The sequence below is a fragment of the Mobula hypostoma genome, chromosome 1 (genome assembly GCF_963921235.1).
Source record: "Mobula hypostoma chromosome 1, sMobHyp1.1, whole genome shotgun sequence".
NCBI classification, from domain to species: Eukaryota; Metazoa; Chordata; class Chondrichthyes; order Myliobatiformes; family Myliobatidae; genus Mobula; species Mobula hypostoma.
This window is the reverse complement of record NC_086097.1, coordinates 105,429,297-105,452,314: the sequence shown is the minus strand read 5'-3', so window position 1 is coordinate 105,452,314 and position 23,018 is coordinate 105,429,297. Positions and strand designations below refer to the sequence as shown.

The 23,018-nt window shown below is 47.2% G+C and overlaps 1 protein-coding gene and 1 pseudogene across 1 annotated transcript; both read left to right on the top strand.

Moving 5' to 3' along the window:
- The first annotated feature begins 466 nt into the window (after positions 1-466).
- On the top strand, positions 467-2,656 carry LOC134337872 (basic proline-rich protein-like; annotated as a pseudogene).
- A 276-nt stretch (positions 2,657-2,932) lies between these two features.
- On the top strand, positions 2,933-18,077 carry vps18 (VPS18 core subunit of CORVET and HOPS complexes). The gene is made up of 5 exons (XM_063054608.1): positions 2,933-3,104; positions 5,269-5,410; positions 5,917-6,008; positions 9,459-11,329; positions 16,239-18,077. Exons 1-5 carry the CDS (start codon positions 2,993-2,995, stop codon positions 16,953-16,955), a joined length of 2,934 nt encoding a protein of 977 aa, XP_062910678.1. The 5' UTR covers positions 2,933-2,992; the 3' UTR covers positions 16,956-18,077.
- Positions 18,078-23,018: the final 4,941 nt, after the last annotated feature.

Genomic DNA, 23,018 nt, shown 5'->3' with positions numbered 1-23,018 from the left:
GGGAACCCAGAGGATGGGCAAGGGGTATAGTGAAAGGGACAGAGGGAGAAAAAGGAGAGAAAAAGAATGTATGTGTATAAATAAATAACGGATGGGGTACGAGGGAGAGGTGGGGCATTAGCAGAAGTTAGAGAAGTCAATGTTCATGCCATCAGGTTGTAGACTACCGAGACGGAATGTAAGGTGTTGTTCCTCCAACCTGAGTGTGGCTTCATCTTTACAGTAGAGGAGGCCGTGGATAGACATGTCAGAGTGGGAATGAGATGTGGAATTAAAATATGTGGCCACTGGGAGAATCTGCTTTCTCTGGCGGACAGAGCGTAGGTGTTCGGGCCTCCCCCTCCCCCTCCCCCTCCCCCTCTCCCCTCCCCCCTCCTCCTCCCCCTCCCTCCCTCCCCTCCTCCTCCCCCTCCCTCCCTCCCCTCCTCCTCCCCCTCCCTCCCTCCCTCCCCTCCTCCTCCCCCACCCTCCCTCCCCTCCTCCTCCCCCTCCCTCCCCTCCTCCTCCCCCTCCCTCCCCTCCTCCTCCCCCTCCCTCCCCTCCTCCTCCTCCCTCCCTCTCCTCCTCCTCCCTCCCCTCTCCTCCTCCTCCCCCCTCCTCCCCCCCACCCCCTCCCCCCTCCCCCCCACCCCCTCCCCCCTCCCCCCACCCCCTCCCCCCTCCTCCTCCCTCCCCCCTCCTCCTCCCCTCCCCCTCCCCCCCTCCTCCTCCCTCCCCCCTCCTCCTCCCTCCCCCCTCCCCCTCCTCCCTCCTCCCCCTCCTCCCTCCTCCCCTCCTCCCCTCCTCCCCCTCCTCCCCCCTCCCCTCCCCTCCTCCCCTCCCCTCCTCCCCTCCCCTCCCCCTCCTCCCCTCCCCCTCCTCCCCTCCCCCTCCTCCCCTCCCCCCTCCTCCCCTCCCCCCTCCTCCCCCCCCCCCTCCCCCTCCTCCCCTCCCCCCTCCCCCCTCCTCCCCTCCCCCCTCCCCCCTCCTCCCCTCCTCCCCTCCCCCCTCCCCCCTCCCCCCTCCCCCCCCCCCCTCCCCCCTCTCCCCTCCCCCCTCCCCCCTCTCCCCTCTCCCCTCCCCCCCTCTCCCCTCCCCCCCTCTCCCCTCCCCCCTCTCCCCTCTCCCCTCCCCTCCCCCCCTCCCCTCCCCTCCCCCCCCCCCCCTCCTCCCCCCCCCCCCTCCTCTCCCCCCCCCCCCCCCCTCCTCTCCCCCCTCCTCTCCCCCCCCCCCCTCCTCTCCCCCCCCCTCCCCCCCCCCCCCCCCCCCTCCTCTCCCCCCCCCCCCCTCCTCTCCCCCCTCCCCCCTCCTCTCCCCCCTCCCCCTCCTCTCCCCCCCTCCCCCCTCCCTCTCCCCCCTCCCCCCCTCCTCCCCCCTCCTCCCCCCTCCCCCCTCCCCCCTCCCCCCTCCCCCCCCCTCCCCCCCTCCCCCCCCCCCCCCCCCTCCCCCCTCTCCCCCCTCCTCCCCCCTCCTCTCCCCCCTCCTCCCCCTCTCCTCCCCCCCCTCTCCCCCCTCCTCCCCCTCTCTCCCCCCTCCTCCCCCTCTCCTCCCCCTCCCCCCTCCCCCCCCCCCCCCCCCCCCCCCCCCCCCCCCCCCCCCCCCCCCCCCCCCCCTCCCCCCTCCCCCCTCCCCCTCCCCTCCTCCCCCTCCCCCTCCCCCCCCCCCCCCCCCCTCCCCCCTCCCTCCCCCCCCCCTCCCCCTCTCCCCCCTCCCCCCTCCTCTCCCCCCTCCCCCCTCCTCTCCCCCCCCCCCCCCCCCCCCTCCCCCCCCCCCCCCCCTCCCTCCCCCCCCCCTCCCCCCCCCTCCCTCCCCCTCCCCCCCTCCTCCCCCTCCTCCCCCCTCCTCCCCCCCCCTCCTCCCCCCCTCCCCCCTCCCCCCTCTCCCCCCCTCCTCCCCCCCTCCCCCCCTCCTCCCCCTCTCTCCCCCTCCCCCCCCCCCTCCCCCCTCCCCCCCCCCCTCTCCCCCCCCCCCTCCCCCCTCCCCCCCCCCCCCCTCCCTCCCCCCTCCCCCCTCCCCCCTCCCCCCTCCCTCCCCCCCCCCCTCCCCCCCCCCCCCCCCTCCCCCCTCCCCCCCCCCTCCCCCCCCTCCCCCCTCCCCCCTCCCCCCCCCCCCCCCCCCCTCCCCCCCCCCTCCCCCCCCCCCCCCCCCCCCCCCCCCCCCCCCCCCCCCCCCCCCCCCCCCCCCCTCCCCCCTCCCCCCCCCCCCTCCCCCCTCCCCTCCCCCCTCCCCCTCCCTCCCCCCCCCCCCCCCTCCCCCCTCCCTCTCCCCCCTCCCCCCTCCCCCTCCCCCCTCCCCCCTCCCTCTCCCCCCTCCCCCCTCCCCCTCCCCCCCCCCCCCTCCCCCTCCCCCCCCTCCCCCTCCCCCTCCCCCCCCCTCCCCCCCCCCCCTCCCCCTCCCCCCCCCCCCCCTCCCCCTCCCCCCCCCCCCCTCCCCCCTCCCCCTCCCCCTCCCCCCCTCCCCCCTCCCCCTCCCCCTCCCCCCCCCCCCCCTCCCCCCCCCCCCCCCCCCCTCCCCCTCCCCCCTCCCCCTCCCCCCCCCCTCCCCCCCCTCCTCCCCCCTCCCCCTCCCCCCCCCCCCCCCCCCCCCCTCCCCCCCCCCTCCTCCCCCCTCTCCTCTCCCCCCTCCTCCCCCCTCTCCTCTCCCCCCTCCTCCCCCCTCTCCACTCCCCCCCCTCCTCCCCCCTCTCCTCTCCCTCCCTCCCCCCTTCCTCCTCCTCCTCCTCTTCCTCTCCCTCTCACAACAAGGCGGCCAATCCTCGCCCCGTTCTTCTTCGATATGATTGGCTGGCAGTTCGGGGCCTCTTGTCCCGATGTTGATTGGTAGTCATGCTGCGCAGAGTTTATGTTGTGATTGGATGTTATTGAAAGCGAGGGGCAGGATCTTTGGATGATAGGCTAATTCGGCAGGTAGGCGGGATCTTTCTTCCAACAGGGTGATCTGCAATTGGCCATCTGTCAGGGTCAAGTGTCGGAGTTGGGTTGCTGCCTGTTTCCGGTGTTGTTTGTCAGCCGAGATGAGCTCCATCCTCGATGAGTACGAGGATTCACAGGCCCGGGCCTGCTTTCGGCCTCCTGGGTTTCCGTACCAACAGCACCGGCTGGGAAGCACAGGAATTGGACAGTCCGGTACTGCAGCGGTCAGAGGCGCGGCGCGGAGCGGGGTGGGGGTACTGGAGGAGGATGTGGAGGGCCCAGAGAAGGTGGGGGAAATGGGCAAAACGCGGTCATGGGCACCTGACTGTAGGCATCACGGTAAAGGAGTTTTCCGCTGCTGCAATTGCCGTGTGGTTGATAGTGAAGGGCAGAGCTGTGAACAGCAGGGATCTTATCAGCTAGGCAAAAAATGGGAGAATCTGATTCAGGATGCTGCGACCAGGAGCAAAAAGACAAGCTGTTGGGGGACTTGGCATCTGTGGAGGACAGAGCTAGTTAGTACTTTGAGTGTGAAACTCTGTTTCAGAAAATTGCTGTCAGGCTGTGGACTTCACAATGCAGTTGATTCTGGTTAATTTGAACACATGGGGACCAATGTATTTTGTCCCAATTAAGGAGCTGGCCCTAATCATGGAAATGGTTTAAAAGGTATAAACAAGACTAACTACCTTTTAAAATGAAATACAGAACAAATTAGAACACCATCAACACTACTACAGTACTGTAAAACTGTATTAGTTCCTATTAGTTATTGATGGAAGAATTCATCCAGTGTGTGCTGCTGTGTTCTTTTGATTGACTGTAAATGAACAAAATCAGTGCAGACTCCTAGCGAAAATAATGGACTGCCTTGATATAATCTGTTTGAATGCATCCTCCAAATCTGCAACTTCACTACAAACATTCAAGGCGATTGTTGATACTTTTAAATTTTAAATTCTTCATAGTCCTTAGCTTGTTAAAGTAATGAAATAGTTTAATTTTCTCTCCTGGCTGTTTCTGGCATGTCTAATGCTTGAAACCAGTGAGCAAAACAGTTCTCACCACCTGTCAGTGGAAAAACTTCATTGCTTTTTGAACACAAATACATGTAACTGACACTAATTCAAAAACTATTTGCTCGAAGCATGGTGTAGCATCTTAACGGCCACAAAAGTTAACATGACTAATGTCAGTTAGAAACTTTTTGGCAACGGTCTCCTATCCCGAATAAGCAGCACAATCTCTCAAATAAACGAAGGGAATCCAGCTTTTCTCTCAATTAGTTTTTGTTTTTTAAGAGTTGGCTCAAACCAATGGCTGCCTCAAATAACTGACGACCCAATTAACTGGAATCCACTGTGTTTTGCCATTCCTTCACTTCACTGAGTTAAAATCCTGGAAATCCCTCCCTAGATGTGGTAATTAGCAATGGGCAATTAGCCACTGATTCATTCTGCACAGTCCATAATACTTGAATATTTTTTTGAAAAGATTCTGCCTGACATGTTGAGTTCTTCTAGTTGTTTGTTTTTTTTTTGCTTGCAAGATTTTAATTCGGAAAGTTTGAAATGGTACATTTGTGGAGTTCCAACCATGGTAATGAATGCAGGATAAACAGGTGGATATTGAAAATACAGACACTGAGGAACTTTATCAGGGTAGTTTAATAAAATGACTATACAGGGGGTTGTGATGGTTTCCTCTCATATTTGACACTGAATACAAGTTAGACTACAGGTGGGGACTGTAAACAGATCTTGTCAGCACATTAACAGAAAAGATAAAAGTGGAGGGTTTCACAGAGATTTCCGGAGATATTAGCAGAAATTTGAAATTGTAGCATAAGGAAAGATTAGATAGGCTGGAGTTTTCTTTGGAACAGTGGAGGCAGAGAGAATACTTAATTGGGGTGTCTAAAATGGTAGGTGCTGGAGGGGAACTAATAGAAAAGTTTTGTTTCCCTCATGGGGGAAAGTCAGGATGTGTGGTTTTAAGGGGAATTGTAGCAGGATTAAAGAGAAGAAGAAGATATTTCCATCCACAAAGTGGGGGGGGGGGGGGGGAGGAGTTCAGAACCCATTGGTGGATCCCAAAACCCTGGTATTTGAAATCTACTTGGGTATGGATTTGAAGAGTTATGGATGGTGTTGGGAGATGAGATTGGCCTGTGAGCATGTACTGTGACTAGCAATAGGACAAAACGCTGTGGCATGTTATATTTCCTCTGATCGGGTAAAATGGGTGATAGGGTCAGGGATGAGACAGACATGGATCAGATAAACAAGAGCCATGCTTTCTGCTCCTGTCCTTGGTGGGTGATGGTCGAGTGGGCCCTGGCATCCAACAGTCTAACATTGATCTCTGGTTGTTGCAGGCTATGTCAGTGCCCGACTGGAAGAGGAAAAGCCCATCTTTTCCAAGCAGAGAATTGACTTCACTCCTCCTGGTGCAATCACCCACCTAGTGGTGTGCAACAATCAGCTGTGCATGAGTATGGGCAAGGACACACTGCTCAGGTTAGGCTCACTCCTCGGACAGGACAGGAGTAATCTAATTACAGGACTTGTCCACAATCTGATCTAGATGTAGAATCTCTCCATGGTGGCTGGAAGTCTAAATTTAATATGAAAAATGGAATTTAAATCAGTTAATTTTATTATCTGATTATGAAAGTGCTGGATTATCATAAAAAAACCTGTCTACCTTACCTGCCTCTCCTGACAAAGGGTCTCAACCTGAAATATCGACTGTTTACTCTTTTCCATAAATGATGCCTGACCTCCTGAGTTCCTCCAGCATTTTGTATTTGTAGCTTTGGATTTAAGGCATCTGTCGATTTTTTTCGTCTTTGTGCCTTACCAATGTCCTTTGCAAGAGGAACTCTGCCATCCTAGCCCTGTATGTGACTCCAGATCTATTGATGTGTTTGGATCTAAACAGTCTGCTCAATTTGGGAATAACGCGTGTGGGCTTTCAATTAAGACTTATTTTAATATGACTCTTTCCTCTCTGCCCACTCCAGGATTGATCTTGGAAAACCAGACCAGCCAAACCAGGTTGAATTGGGGCGCAAGGATGATGCTCGGATCCACAAACTGTTCCTGGATCCCTCGGGTATGAGGCTTGTGGTTTCGGTGCCTTGCTGTTGCCCGTTTCTGCTCCTGCTACAGGAGCTTGGTCGTCGACTTCTCATTCAGTGTTCAGTCTTCCCAACTGCATGGGTCACTCCAGCTGTCCCTACAAGACATGTAATATCATCCCCTTCACCACAGCACGGGGCATCAACCCCTCCCTCCTCCTCTCCTGTATTAAGATGCTTTGCTGTTTTAAAGGTTCTTTAATGCAAGTTACTGCTATAATCGTGGCTTAGCCGTTTGGAGTCCGAAGAATCCGACTGATGTTTGCATGAGCCACACTGAGAATTTAGCAGCACAAGTCACTCACCCTGTTGAAGGTGTTTCTCACCATGAGCTCCTGAGTCTGCTGCCTTTGCCCATATCTCAGTGACCCAGTGAGAGCTAAAATTTCCACCTACAGGATATTGCAGTTGAACAGGGATATGCCTTGGCTTGTGCAAAGCAGATAACTTTATAGTTCACAAGAACAGATAATATAGTTAATTTTATTTTTCCTGTTTGAAAACTGGACACTAATCGTCTTAAGTAGACTAGAATAAGACGAAAGAGAGGAAATAGGCAATCAAGTTTGCTCTGCCATTCCATTACAGCTTATTTTTAAAAATCTCTCTCAACACCATTCTCCTATGTTCTCTTCGTAACCTTTGACCCCCTTATTAATCAAGAGCCCATCAACCTCTGCTTTAAATATACTCAGTGACTTCATCTCCGCATCTGTCTGGCACCATGAACTCCATAGATTCACCACCCTCTGGCTGAAGAAATTCCTCCTCATCTGTCCTAAAGGGACATCCTTTTTTATGACTGCCCTCCTGTCCTAGAATCCCCCACTTTCGGAAACATTCTCTTCACGTCCCCTCTATCTAAGCCTTTCAATACTTGATAGTTTCAATGAGATCCCCCCCTCATTCTTCTACACTCCAGTGAGTTCAGGCCCAGAGTCATCAAACACTCCTCATACATTAACCCTTTCTTCTTGGGATCATTCTCATGAACCTCTGGACTGTCTGCAATGCCAGCACGTCCTTTCTTAGATAAGGGGCCCAAAACTACTCTCAAAGCAATCTGACCAAAGCCTTACAGGTCTCCTTGCTTTTATATTCTTGTCCTCTTGAAATGAATGCTAACATTGCAATTTCCTTCCTTACCATCAATTCAACCTGCAGGTTAACCTCTAGAGAATCTTGCACAAGGACTTCAAGTCCCTTTGCACCTCTGATTTCTGAATTTTCTCCCCATTTATAAAATAGTCTACACCTTTATTCCTTCTACCAAAGTGCATGACCACACATATCCCTACACTGTATTTCATCCGCCACTTCTTTGCCCATTCTCCTAATTTGTCTAAGTCCTTCTGCAGGTTCTTTTCCTCACACTACCTTCCCCCCCCCCCACCCATCTTTGTATCGTCTACAAACTAGGCCACGAAGCCATCAGTTCCATGATGCAAATCATTGACATATAACATGAAAAGAAGCGGTCCCAACATGGACCCCTGCGGAACACCACTAGTTACCGTCAGAAAAGGCTCCCCTTTATTTGCCTCCTGCCACGCAGCCATACTTCTATCGATACTAGTACCTTTCCCTGTAGTACCATGGGCTTGTGTCTTGTTAAGCAGCCTCGTATGGCACCTTGTCAAAGGCCTTCTGAAAATCCAATTAAGCAACATCCACTGACTCTCCTTTGTCTATCCTGCCTGTTATTTCCTCAAGATTTCGAACAGATTTATCAGGTAAGATTTCCTCTTCAGGAAATCATGCTGATTTTTGCCTATTTTATGTGCCTCCAAGAACCCTGAAACCTCATTCTTAATACTGTACAACAACATCATCTCAACCACTGAAGTCAGGTTAACTGGCCTATAATTTCCTGTCTTTTGCCTCCCCCCTTTAAAGAATGGAGTGACATTTGCATTTTTCCAGTCTTTCGAACCATTCCAGAATCTAGTGATTCTTGAAAGATCACTATTAATGCCTTCACGATCACTTCAGCTACCTCTTTCAGAACCCTGGGTTGTAGTCCCATCTGGTCCAAGTGATGTATCTACCTTCAGACCTTTCAGCTTTCCAAGCACCTTCTCTCTAGTAATAGTGGCTACACTCACTTCTGCCCACTGACACTCTAGAATTTCTGGCATACTGCTGGTGTCTTCCACAATGAAGACTGACATAAGTTACTTATTGAGCTCAGATGCCATTTCTTTGTCCACTATTACTACCTCTCCAGCATAATTTTCCAGTGGTTCAATATCCACTCTCTCCTCTCTTTTACTCTTTATATATCTGCAAAAACTTTGGTATCCTCTTTTATATTATTGGCTATCTTACCGTTATATTTCATTTCTTCTCTTCCTATTTATTTTTGGTTGCCTTCTGTTGGTTTTAAAAGCTTCCCAATTCTATGGCTTCCCACTAATATTTTATGCCCTCTTTTGTTTTTATGCTGTCTGTGACTTCCCTTGTAGGCCAAGGTTGCCTCATCCTCCTTTAGAATGCTACTTCTTTGGGATGAATCTTATCCTGCGCCTTCTGAATTGCTCCCCAAAACTCAAGTCATTGCTGTTGTACTGTCATCCCTTCCAATCAAGTTTGTGCAGTTTGTCTTGTGCTTCTTTAGTTCCCTTTTTTCTGTTGCAATACTGATACATCTGATTGTAACTTTTCCCTCTCAAACTGCAGAAATAGAAATACTCAACACTTGTATTTCCAAAGCTAGTAAGTACACATTCTCTACTAACATGAACTGTACCACTTCAAGTTAACGCAAACAACAGGAATTCTGCAGATGCTGGAAATTCAAGCAACACACATCAAAGTTGCTGGTGAACGCAGCAGGCCAAGCAGCATGGTCTCGGCCTGAAACGTCGACTGCGCCTCTTCCTATAGATGCTGCTTGGCCTGCTGCGTTCACCAGCAACTTTGATGTGTGTCACTTCAAGTTAAGGTACAGTACTGTAGCTAGAGTGCCTAAGGCTTTTGCATGGTACTGTATTTGTCAGTGTGAAGCGGAGCAAGTTTGTAAATCTGGTGGGAGCAAAGGGTATTGGGAATGGTGAGGATGAAGCACTGCAGGAGGGCTGTGGGACAGAAGGAGTACCAGGGATGTGGGGCTGGCAAGGGTGCAGACTGCAACCAGGCAAGGTCATTTGATTCCAAGCAATTGGTTTATTGATCATTACACTAGGTCTCTCTGGTGCGTGTCCCTCCCTCCCCTCTCCTTTCGCCTTTTATCAATCATAATTCCCCTCTCCCTATTCTATTTCCACTCTCAGTCCACAATAGAAACCCATCTCAGAATCAGGTTTATCATCACTCACATACACCATGAAATTCGTTTTTTCAGCAGCAGTACAGTGTAATACATAAAATTACGACAGTACTGTCAGCTGTGTAAACCCACTGAAAAGTGCTGTCTCTTATCGCAGGGTCTCATCTCCTGATCAGCCTCACCTCCAATGAGTGTCTCTACCTCAACAGAAATTCTCAGAAAGCGAAGAGCCTCTCTCGCTGGAAAGGACACTTGATTGAGAGCGTTGGGTGGAACAAATATCTGGGCAATGAAAGCAGCACAGGCCCCATCCTGGTGGGAACCAGCCAGGGCCAGTTGTACGAAGCAGAGATCATCGTGTCAGAAGAGCGGCTTTTCGTCTCAAGTCCTGATCAGCATTTCAAGAATGTGTACAATCTGGAGGAGGATGGATCCCCTGCTCCAGTCTGCTGTCTGGAGATTGAGCGAAGTGCTGACACCCGCCTCTTTGTCATCGCCACCACTCGGAAGCGTTTGTATCAGTTTGTGGGCAGGGCTCCAGAGAACCCTGATCCACACATGTTTCAGCCCATGTTCAGTCAGTATACCAACACCTTGCCCAGCTTCCAGGAGTTCCCAGCAAGCCTGGGCTACAGCGAGATCTCTTTCTACACCTCTAAGCTGCGGTCTAGCCCTCGATCATTTGCCTGGATGATGGGCAACGGCGTGCTGTATGGCACCTTGGACTTCACCCGGCCTGATTCCCTTCTTAGTGATGTACAGGTCTGGGAGTACCCAGGTGACATCGCCCCTGAGCTGGAGCCCCCCCGGTCCATCGTCCTCACCCAGTTTCACTTTCTGCTGTTACTTCCTGATAGGGTGAAGGCCATTTGCACACTGAACGGGCAGCTTGTCTTTGAGGATGCCTTCCCTGACAAGTTCGGCCAACTCCTCCGTATGGTCAAAGATTCGGTGGCTGGGCTGATATGGATATACACGGAGAAGGCAGTGTTCCGTTACCACATTCAGAAGGAATCGCGGGATGTCTGGCAGATGTACATGAACATGGGGAAGTTCGAACTGGCTAAGGAGTATTGCAAAGACCGTCCTGAGTGCCTGGACACTGTTCTTGCTAAGGAAGCAGATCACTGCTTTCGAAACAAGAAGTATGTGGAAAGTGCCAAGTACTATGCACTGACTCAGAAGTACTTTGAGGAGATCGCTCTTAAGTTTATTGAAGCCAAGCAAGAGGAGGCCCTAAAGGAGTTTCTTCTGAAGAAGCTGAAGAACCTGAAGTTGGAGGATAAGACACAGCTGACGTTGCTGGTGACTTGGCTTGCTGAAATCTACCTGAACTGGCTGGGCACTCTTGAGGCAGACAAAGACAAGCAGAACCAATTTGAGGCAACTAGGGAGGAGTTCCGCAAGTTCCTGAGTGGCTCCAAGATAAAGGAGTGTCTCTTAAACAATCGCTCAACTATCTATGACCTCCTCGCCAGCCATGGCAATGTGGAGGACATGATCTTCTTCTCTGTGATTATGCAGGACTACGAGCGAGTGGTGGCCCACCACTGCCAACATGATGGTTACAGTGCAGCACTGGAGGTCATGTCCAAGTGCCAGGATCCTGCTCTCTTCTACAAGTTCTCTCCTGTCCTCATGCAGCATATTCCCAGGCAGGTGGTTGATGCCTGGATCAACATGAGGAAGAGGCTGGATCCCAAAAACCTCATCCCGGCCTTGGTCAACTACAGCCAGATTGGGAGCTCGGCGCAGGTCTATGAAGCTATTCGCTACCTTGAATTTTGTGTACACCAACTGGAAGTGACAGACCAGGCCATTCACAACTACCTGCTGTCCCTCTATGCCAAGTACAAGCCCAAGGCCCTACTTTGGTACCTGGAACAGGCGGGCTCGAATGCAGACTGTATCCACTACGACCTCAAATATGCGCTACGTCTCTGTGCAGAGAATAAACAGACACAGGCCTGTGTGCACATATACAAGACTATGGAACTGTATGAGGAGGCGGTGGACCACGCTCTCCAGGTATGCTGCTCATTGCTTCATAGTCACTGGATGGCATTTCACTAAACAGATCTGCATTCATGTAGCACCTTTGCATGTCACAAGGATAAAGGTCCTTCCCAGGTTACAAGTGCTTTACCAGATAGATAGGCAAATGTTTATGAGACTGGGGTTTAATTTTCTGGCTGCAGCAGGCATCTTCTGCCGGTTGTGAAATGGACATTTCCAAGTGCCCACTGTTTCCATGCATTCCGCAAGCCACAGCACTCGGGCGCCCGGTGGACCCAGCAGAGCTGAGTCAGAGAGGTTCTCGTGCTTGCTCCACTCTCTCCCACGATGTACATTGTAATAATGCAGGAAGCCAAGCGCTCAATGTGGACGTATTGGCTGATACTAAAAGCTTTTTTTAAGTACATAAAGGGGAAAAGAGTCGAGGGTAGATATAGGACCAATACAAAATGATGCTAGAGATACTGTAATGAGAGAGGCAGAGAAGGCAGAGGAACTGAATGCGTATTTTGCATCAGTCTTCACAGTGGAAGACGTCTGCAGTATACTGGGCATTCAAGAGTGTCAGAGAAGTGAAGTTTGTGTAGTGAAAGTTAGGACTGAGAAGGTGCTCAGGAAGTTTAATGGTCTGAGGGTGGATAAATCTCCTGGACCTGATGTAATGCACCCTCTGGTTCTGAAGGAAGTAGCAGGAGAGATTGCGGAGGCATTAACGATGATCTTTCAAGAAATAAATAGATTCTGGCATTGTACCAGATGACTGGAAAATTGCAGATGTTACTCTGCTATTTAAGAAGGGTGGGAGGTAGCAGAAAGGAAACTATAGACCTGTTAGCCTGACATCACTGGTTGGGAAGTTGTTGGAATCGATTGTTAGGGATGAGATTACTGAGTACCAGGAGGCACATGACAAGATAGGCCAAAGCCAGCATGGTTTCCTGAAAGGAAAATCCTGTCTGACAAACCTACTACAATTCTTTGAGGAAATTCCAAGCAGGATAGATAAAGGAGATGCAGTAGACGTGGTGTACTTGGATTTTCAGAAGGCCTTTGACAAGGTGCCGCATATGAGGCTGCTTAGCAAGATAAGAGCCCATGGAATTACAGGGAAGTTACTAGTGTGGGTGGAGCATTGGCTGATCAGCAGAAAACAGAGAGTGGGAATAAAAGGATCCTATTCTGGCTGGCTGCCAGTTACCAGTGGAGTTCCGCCAGTGTTGGGACCGCTGCTTTTTACGATGTATGTCAATGATTTGGACTATGGGATTAATGGTTTGTGATTATGATTTGTGGCTAAATTTGCTGATGATACAAAGATAGGTGGAGGAGCGGGTAATGTTGAGGAAACAGAGAGCCTGCAGAGAGACTTAGATAGTTTAGGGGAATTGGGCAAAGAAATGGCAAATGGGAATTGTGGGAAAGTGTATGGTCATACACTTTGGTGGGAAAAATAAATAGGCAGACTATAATTTGATGGGGAGAGATTTCAAAATGCAGAGATGCAAAGGGACTTGGGAGTCCTTGTGCAAGATACCCTAAACGTTAACCTGCAGGTTGAGTCGATTGTGAAGGAGGCAAATGAAATGTTGGCCTTCATTTCTAGCAGTATAGAATATAAAAGCAGGGATGTGATATTGAGGCTCTATAAGGCCCTCATGAGACCACACTTGGGAGTATTGTGTGCAGTTTTGGGCTTCTTATTTTAGAAAGGATATACTGACATTGGAGAGGGTTCAGAGAAGATTCACGAGAATGATTCCAGGAATGAAAGGGTTACCGTATGAGGAACGTCTGACAGCTCTTGGGCTGTATTCCCTGAAGTTTAGGAGAATGAGGGGGGATCTCATAGAAACATTCTGAATGTTAAAAGGCCTGAACAGATTAGATATGGCAAAGTTATTTCCCACGGTAGGGGATTCTAGGACAAGAGGGCATGACTTCAGGATTGAAGGACGTCCATTTAGAACAGAGATGTGGAGAAATTACTTTAGTCAGAAGGTGGTAAATCTGTGGAATTTGTTGCCACAAGCAGCTGTGGAGACCAAGTTATTGGGTGTATTTAAGGCAGAGATGGATAAGTTCTTGATTAGCCAGGGCATCAAAGGGTATGGGGAGAGGGGAGTGGGGATGACTGGAAGAATTGGATCAGCCCATGATTGAATGGTGGAGCAGACTCAATGGGCCAAATGGCCTACTTCTGCTCCTATATCTTATGGTCTTATTGTTTCTAGAGGTTTATCAGTGAGCAGTTTGGTATTTAATAATACATCTTGGGAGAACATCCCTTTAGACCAGTCCTATAGAATCATTCACCCTCTCCTGAGCACAGGCAGAGCCTTGCTCTAAAGCGTTTTCTGTATACAGGGAATGGTGCTGTCTGGAGTAGCAGCCTTGTCTCATGCAGGACATGACTGATAATTGTTACTGTGTGGTTCTCAGCTGCTCCTTTAGTCTAGGTGAAAGGATTACATAAATTTATGGAAATACTTTAAGGGATGGCACGGTATTTCAGTACCCACTGCTGTGTAAGGAATGTGCATGTTCTCACTATTGGTTTCCTCCAGGTGCTCCGGTTTCCTCTCACATTCCAGAGACGTATAGATTGGTGGGTTAGTTGGGCAGTGAGGGCTCATTGGGCCAGAAGACCCTGTTATCTTGCTGTATCTCTAAATACAAAAAAGGTCTATTAAAGACATTTGTCCAGATATAATCAGTTTAGATTGTATTCCAAACTTTATTCTCAAAACTACAAGCAAACCTGACCCCTGCAATGTTTTAAAACTTGTACCTACCAGTTCTACAATCATTTATGCCAGTGATCTGTAGCTGTGTTGAGGGCACAGGTGAGGGAGAGTGAAACTTGCTGTGGGTAGGGAACACAAAATGAAGGTCATTGGTGAAAGTATTGAGAATGACGACAGAAAGTTCTTGTCATGCAGCAAGAAATGTGTGCCACTAGGCAGACTGCATTGTAGCTGGTGAGGATCTGTGGGGCAGTGGGAAACACAGGGAATGGAGTGAGTACTAACATTGAGCTGATATGAATTCAGTGGGATGAATGATAGACCGCTGTTACACTTCCAATGATCAGTACTGTTCTTGAAACTGTTCACCCTCTTCAGCAACTACTGCTCACATCTGATGATTAATGTATGTTTAGGCTAGCGTGCCCTGAAAGTTTAGAAATGTTTGTACTCTCCAGGAGGGGTACTGGCACCTTACTTTATGCTTGGGCACAGCACAGTACTGGATTAAGTGGAAACAGTTGCACTACCAGCTGCATGCTGAAGCCAGGGCTTAAAAGTAACAGCGGAAATGGTTTCTGACTATGCGTTTAATATCAAAACTGGGAGAGAATTTCTGACTTAACTGAAGCAGCATTGGTTAGGCTGGGTCCATCTCTAGCACACCTTGATCATTTAAGTGGCAATAATGGAGCAAATGTGTGCTTATTCTCTGGTGACTAAAATACTGGGACTGTGCAACAGGATGTAGATAGATTCAATGATGGGACAAAAAAACCTGTCAAATGGAGCTTAATGGAAGTGTGAGGTGGTGTATGTCAGTAAGAGGAATCTAAAGGCAGACTATTATCTAAACAGAGAGAGACTGCACAATGTTCAGAGACATCAAGGTGTTCTATCACATGAATCACAAAAAGTTCATAGGCAAGTAGTTAAGGCAACAAATGGCAGTCTAGGTGTTGGTTAGTTGTACTAGGGTGTTGGTGAGGCCACACTCAATACTGTGCACTTTTCTGCCCCTTACCCAAGGCATTACAGACAGTACCAGATTAATTACTGGGAGGAGTTTTCCTGTCACAGGTGGCTAAACAATTGATATCTATATTGGTAAAATTCAGGATAATGAGTGCTGATGACAGCACAGATACTGAGATGTTTATTCCTGTCGGGGAGTCTTGAACAAGTGGATATCAGTACAAAATGTTAAGGGGTGGTCACTTAAAACATTTCTGCCCCAAATATCTAGATCATTGAAAGTAATCAAAACAGAGGTAGATAAATTTTTGAATGATCAGGGAAGTGGGGGTTATGGGGAACTGACACAGAAGAGGAGTTGAGGTCAGCATGGATCAGCCATTGAAAGGCAGGGTAGACTTGAGGGAATCTGTGGCCCACTCCTGTTCCTATATTCATCTTCATTGCTCTTTCCACAGATGGTGTCCAAACTGCCATGTGTTTTGGCATTTTCTATTTTGGTTTGAAGTATCTGGAAACCCTGGCTACCCTGGTGCACACTGCATGTGGTTTCTCCATTGTAGAGACTGCAGAAGTGTCACTGGAAGCAGTGTTTGTATCCCTGGACAGTGGAAGAGGGGAAGGGCAGGAGTTCTATCTCCCTTGGTTGAAGTCTGGAACTCTTCTCACCAAAAAATATATTGAGACAGGGCATCTGTTGAAAATGTATTTTTTTAAATTTGGAGACCATGGTAACTGGCCCTTCTGATGAGCCTGAGCTGCCCAATTACACCCATGTGACTAACTTACAAACCAGCACGTCTTGGGAATGTGGGAATGGTCTGCGGCAGAAATTGAACCCGGGTTGCTGGCGCTTTTAATGGAATTGTGCTGACCGCTAAGCTGCTGTGTCACCCATTCTAAACACTTCTGAATTAAGAAATGGATCCTTGCTAAAGGTCACCAAGTGTCACAGAACTAAGGTAGACAAATGAAGAACCAGATCAGCAGTGAACTGATCTAATAAAAAGTGGGTGGCTGGAGTGATGGCATGTGCTGCTAATGGCAGTTTGTTCATGGAATGGATTGGAAAGTACAATTTTAAAAATTGGACAAGTCGGGGTCTGGTGGTATGATGTAGAATGTGGTTTGAAGAATTGACTCACTTGGTTGTTGTCGTAGTTATCCTTGCATTACGATGACTTTTGGATATCTTTTCACAGATGGATGTGGACCTTGCTAAATCATGTGCGGACATGCCAGAGGATGATGAGGAGCTCCGAAAGAAACTGTGGCTGAAGATTGCCCGGCATGTGGTTCAGGAGGAGAAGGATGTGAAGAAGGCCATGGTGTGTCTGTCCAGCTGCAACCTGTTAAAGATTGAAGATATTCTACCCTTCTTTCCCAATTTTGTGACCATTGACCATTTCAAGGAAGCCATCTGCAGTTCTCTGCAGGAGTACAACAAGCACATTGACGAGCTCAAGCAGGAGATGGAGGAGGCAACTGAAAGTGCCAAGCGAATCCGCGAGGACATCCAAGAAATGAGGAACAAATTCGGGGTGGTGGAGTCTCAAGAGAAGTGTGCATCATGTGACTTCCCACTGTTGAACCGCCCTTTCTATCTGTTCCTTTGTGGCCACATGTTCCATTCCGACTGCCTGCTGCAGGAAGTCATCCCCCACCTTTCTCAGTTCAAACAGAATAGACTGGAGGAGCTGCAGAGAAAGCTGGTTGCTGCTGGTCAGACTAAGTCCCGGCAACGCTGCAAGGAAGGAGAAGCCAGCGACCGGGGTCAGCAGTCCCGTGATCAGATCAAGTCAGATATTGATGATCTTGTGGCAGATGAATGTATCTATTGTGGAGAACTGATGATTAAATCAATAGATAAACCATTTATTGACCCACAGAAAAGTGAGGAAGAGAACTGCTGGCTGTGAGTGTGTTTCTTGTGCTCACTATTATTGTTCCCTCATGGCTGCTCTCTGCCTGAAACATCATTGCCTGGGATTTCAAAGGTTTACTGCTATGCTTTGTGATTGTAATTTTTGCTTCTATTCTACAGCTTGTGTAGATACCTCTAGCAGAAAATAAATGGAGACATGCTTAAAGGTTTGTGTGCTCATTCTGCTATTTGTAGAACTGGGTGTGTAAACTTAAAATGCAAGTCTGTTGCTCATGCACATGTTTCAAGAAGCAGTTATATTGTTTTTGGGCCAGGATTAGGGGTGAAAACAGGAGCAGGACTGAATTTTGATCAGCTGTGAACATATTTAAAGCATGGAGCAACCCAACAACTCTATTTCAAACTACAATCACTTTCAGAACAGAATCTGCTCTCAGAACTAACAGCCTTGGACCATGGTGGGATAGTATCATCTCAGCTTGCCAGTGTCCTTTTGTAATAATCGAGTCAGAAAAGAATTAGTTACAACTGTATCTTGTTTTTTTTTTAAAAAATCACTTTAATATCCATGGATCCAGCTCTGGAATGAGGTGGGGAGTTTGATAGTATGTCTGTGAGCCAATGGTTGTGTACAAAATGTCTCCATAGATGCTGCCTGACCAGTGGAGTTCTTCCAGCATTTTGTGCATTGTGCTCTTGTTTTTAATAACTAATCATTTAAGAAAGCTGAATATAAAACCTTTTCATCATGAATAGCAAATCTCAAAGGTGCTCAAGTTCTTTCTGAATGAGACGGGGAGTTGTTAAACAGGAACCTGTAGACGTGACAAGTGCATCAAGAATGCAGCTTTGGATGAAGTATTCTACAGCACAGAAATGGCCTTCTGCTCAAAATGACCAAGTTGCCTACCTGAGCCAATTCACCTGTATTTGGCCAATGTCCCTCTAAACTATTCCTATCCAATTAAATGTTGTAATTGTACCTCTGTCCACCACTTCCGCTTTATAACTCATTCCACATAGCCACCACTTCGTGTTAATTCAGTACAGTATACAATAAAACACCACTCACAACACGCTGGAGGAACTCAGCAGGTCGGGCAGCATCTGTGGAAACAATCAGTCAATGTTTCGGGCCGGAACCCTTCATCAGGACTGAAGAAGGAGGGGTCAGAAGCCCTATAAAGAAGGTGGGGGGAGGGTGGGAAGGAGAAGGCTGGTAGGTTCCAGGTGAAAAACCAGTAAGGGGAAAGATAAAGGAGTGGGGGAGGGGAGAGGCAGGAAAGGTGAAGAAGGAATAGGGGAAAGCACAATGGGTAGTAGAAGGAGGCAGAACCATGAGGGAGGTGATAGGCAGCTGGGGGAGGGGGCAGAGTAAAACTGGGAACAGAGGGGGAGGGAATTACTGGAAGCTGGAGAAATCCGGTGCGGCCTCCTCTACATCAGTGAGACCCGACGCAGATTGGGGGACCGCTTCATTGAGCACCTCCGCTCCGTCTGCCACAACAGACAGGATCTGGTTGCCACTCACTTCAACTCGGCTTCACATTCCCATTCGGATATGTCCATACATGACCTCTTCTACTGCCATGATGAGGCTAAACTCAGGTTGGAGGAGCAACGCCTCATATACCGCCTAGGTAGTCTCCAGCCCCTTGGTATGAACATAGAATTCTCCAACTTCCAGTGATTCCTTCCCCCTCACTTCCTCTATCCCTATTTCACTCTGCCCCCTTCCCCAGCTGCCTATCACCTCCCTCATGGTTCCGCCTCCTCCTTCTACTACCCATTGTGCTTTCCCTTATTCCTTCTTCACCTTTCCACGGATGCTGCCCAACCTGCTGAGTTCCTCCAGTGTGTTGTGAGTGTTGCTTTGAGCCCAGCATCTGCAGAGTGAAACACACGGCTGACAATTATTAATCATAGTTAAAGCAATGGAAAGATCTGCTACATCAATTTAAATAATTACTATCCCTCCAGTTTCACAACACCTGTACTTTCTTTGACGCAGTTATTTTCAGATATTCCCACACTTGAAGATCTGGAGTGCGGGTTCCACCTTGAGTAGAAGAGGCCGTGGATAGACATATCAGAATGGGAATGGGACGTGGAATTAAAATGTGTGACCTTCCATCATTGTTTCTTGGGTTCCCAATGTCGTTTCCTAGCCCACTGCCCCAGACCTCATGACATCTTTCTGACTGCTACATATGCTGCATAGATTGCAAAATGGCTGATTCATCAAAAAGAGGGTTGGAATAAATGGATCCTTTTTCAGACTGGAAGGATGTAACCAGGGATTAGTTCTTAGCTCATAATTGCTCTTCATTTATATTCATGACCTGGAAAGTAGGAACAAGATGTAAAGTTTGAAAATAAAATGGGAATGGAAGGGCATTCTGTAACTGAACTGTTGCCACAACCCATGGACTCATTTTCCAAGACTCTTCATCTCATGTTCTTATATTTATTGTCTATTTACTACTTGTTTTGTATTTGTCATTTGTTGTCTCGTGCATTGGTTGGTTGTCCTGTTAATTCTATTGTGTTTCTCGTATTTACTGTGAATGCCTACAAGAAAATTAATCTCAGGGTTGTATCTCGTGACATATTTATAATTTGATAATAAATGTACTTTGAAAAGATGATGTAGCATTGGAGGCAGTCCAAAGGGGAATCACATGTTAACTCCTGGGAGTAGAGGGCTGTCCTAGCACGAGAGGCCATGGACCCCTTGCTAATTATGTTGATGCACGGCATTAAAAAAAGGCTGGGAACCTCTGGGCTGGACAGTTCTGGTCTGAATACCTTACAGCTCAGGAAAATGAGGGGTGACCTTATTCAAAGCATACAAAATCCTATGGGGGGAGGGTGCAGTAGTTTGCCAGGGTAGAGGTTGGGATATTTTCAGTTGGCTAGAAGGGCATGAACATGGTGCAAATTAAGGGGCTGGTCATTGAACACTGAGGTGCACAGAAGTTTCTTCTGAGGGTAAACGCTGGAATTCTGTCCCCGAGGTTGGTAGAGACTAGATCATTTAAAGTGGAGAAAGTCATGGGCACTGCCACTAAAGAAGAGTTGAGACTTGCAAACACCAGCTATGATCACATTGAATGAGAAATACACAGCAGAAAATAAAAGATTCTGTTAAAGTTGGTGAGATTAACATCTATTACTGACAAGATGCCAGATTCAATAATTACAGAAGAAATCACCAAAATTCAAAGATTCATATATTATCAAAGTGTATATATATCCATATACAACAGAGATTTGTCTTCTCCATATAGCCATGAGTCATTCAAAGAGAAACATCAGACCCACCCACTGCATAAAAAAGAACAGCATCCTGATCTATAAATAAACCTAGTCAAGATGGTTTTATGAAAGACAGATCACGATTGACAAATCTGTTCTTTTCGAATGTAAGCAGCTGAGTAGACAAGGTGGGGTGGAACCTGTAGATGTGGAACTAATGTGTTGGGACCTCTAAAGGGATTTGACAAGATGCTTCATAAAATGCTGGTATACAAGATCTCAAGGTACTGGAGGATATGTGTTCACATGGGTTAAAGATTGGCTATTACTTAGAAAACAAAATTGGAACAAATGATCAGTGCTTGGACCTCAGTTATGCACTGTTTACGTTAACCTGCAGGATGAAAATGACAATGAAATAGAAGAGCTAATGAATAACAAAAGGAAAGCTTTCTGTGCCAAGCAGTAGAAAATCAACTGCAAAGCAAAAAGAGAAGCTCATTCCAAAGCTAAGGCTGTAGTCCAGCATTGAGTAGGAGGAATAAAGGATCAGTGGTGGATTGAGAGGGCCCTCAAAATACAGCAGCCTTCTTTCTTTTCTTTCTTTCTTTTTAAATCTTTTTATTAACTATTATTGAAAATCAACAACAGAAAAAAAATACATCAAAATAATCAAGATAACATATCCATATGTAGAGTAAAAGTTAAACTATCAACCAGGCTGAACAGTATATCAATAATAATCAGAAAACAAAGTACTAAAGCCTTTTTTATGGAAAAAAAGGAAAGAAAGAAAAAAAAGGACCCTTACTAACTAAAACAGAGAAAACCCTTAATAACTAAAAAAAAGGAGAAAAAAAACCCATTTGGAGCACAAACCCAGAGGTATGCGCCATACAAGCTTCCATAAAAAAAAGACATCAAACCGCCAACCAAACCCATAAAACCAAGCATCAGAAAAGGACCATCTGTATTAACTCAGGTCAAATGGTAATAACGGGCAAAAGAGCCCCACCTTTTCTTGAAGTCAAATTTAGGATCAAAAGTTTAACTTCTAATTTTTTCCAAACTAAGACATAACATCACCTGAGAGAACCATTGTATTAAAGTGGGAGCAGAGGCATCTTTCCATTTTAATAAAATAGCCCTTCTAGCCAATAATGTGACAAATGCAATTACGTATTGGTCAGATGTAGAAATACTGTGAATATGTTGAGGTATTATACCAAACAAAACTGTCAATTTATTAGATTGTAAATTGATTTTTAAAGCTTTAGAGATTGTAGAAAAAATAGATTTCCAAAATTGTTTCAATACAGAACATGACCAAACCATATGTGTCAATGTAGCTATCTCAGTTTTGCATCTATCACACTGACTATTTACATTAGGAAATATTTTAGACAATCTCTCCTTCGTCAAATAATAATGATGTACAATTTTTAAATTGAATTAGAAAATGACTGGCACAAATCGAAGAAGAGTTAACCAGCTTCAAAATTCACAACCAATCCTCTGTTATCAAGGTCATACTAAGCTCTCTTTCCCAATCTTGCTTAATCTTAAGTAGAGGATAATTATCCTGTTGTAATAGTAAATTATAAATTTTCCCAATAAAACCTTTCACTAAAGGGTTCATTTTTAAAATAATGCTTAACAGGTCAAAGTCTTGTATATATGGAAAATTACTTAAATATTCTTGTAAGAAATGTCCGACCTGAAGATATTGCAAAAAATGTGAATATGAGAGAGAGTATTTAGTTATTAATTTCTCAAAGGACATCAATTGACCTTCTTGAAACAAGTCCATAAAGGAAAAAGTTCCTTTATTCCTCCAAAGAGAAAAGGTAGGTTCACTAAGTGAAGGCTTAAATAGATAGTTTCGATAAATTAAACTAAAAAGGTTGAATTTTTTAAGATTAAAAACTTACGAAACTGGTACCAAATTCGTAATGATTGATTAATCATAGGATTTATATTTAGAATAGAAATTTTGGCTAATTGTACAGGTAAAGGAGCTCCTAATAACAAAGTTAAATGAAATTGTTTCACAATTTTCAATTCCAAATCAACCCAAGATGGTCGTTCCTTTTTATCGGTCCAATATAATCAAGAACACGCATAACGCATATTAACCGCCCAATAGCACATTTTTAAATTAGGCAAAGTAAAACCTCCATCCTTTTTTAATTTTTGTAAATGACATTTTCCAATTCTTGGTCTTTTATTATTCCAAAAAAAAAGATGAAATAATAGTCAACCTGATCAAAAACTTCTTAGTTAGAAAAATAGGAATGTTTTGAAATACATATAAAAATTTTGGTAAAATCATCATTTTAACTGCATGAATTCGACCTAACGAAAGTGTAAGTGGATTCCATCTAGAAAAAAATTGCAGGGTGAGTGGAGGAGGAGAGGTTGTCTAACTTAACTGATTGGGGTGTGTTAGTCAAAAAGTCCAAGGTCCAATTGCAGAGGGATGAGCTGATACCAAGCTGGCGAAGTTTAGTGATCAGCTTGGAGGGGATCACAGTATTGAATACTGAACTAAAGTCATTGAACAGCATTCTGACGTAAGAGTTGGGGCTGTCTGGGACCCCTACTCTTTGTGATTTTTATAAATGACCTGGATGAGGAAGTGGAGGGATGGGTTAGTAAATTTGCTGATGACACAAAGGCTGGAGGTGTTGTGGATAGTGTGGAGGGCTGTCGGAGGTTACAACAGGACATTGACAGGATGCAAAACTGGGCTGAGAAGTGGCAGATGGAGTTCAACCCAGACAAGTGTGAGGTGTTTCATTTTGGTAGGTCAAATATGATGGGAGAATATAGCAAACAC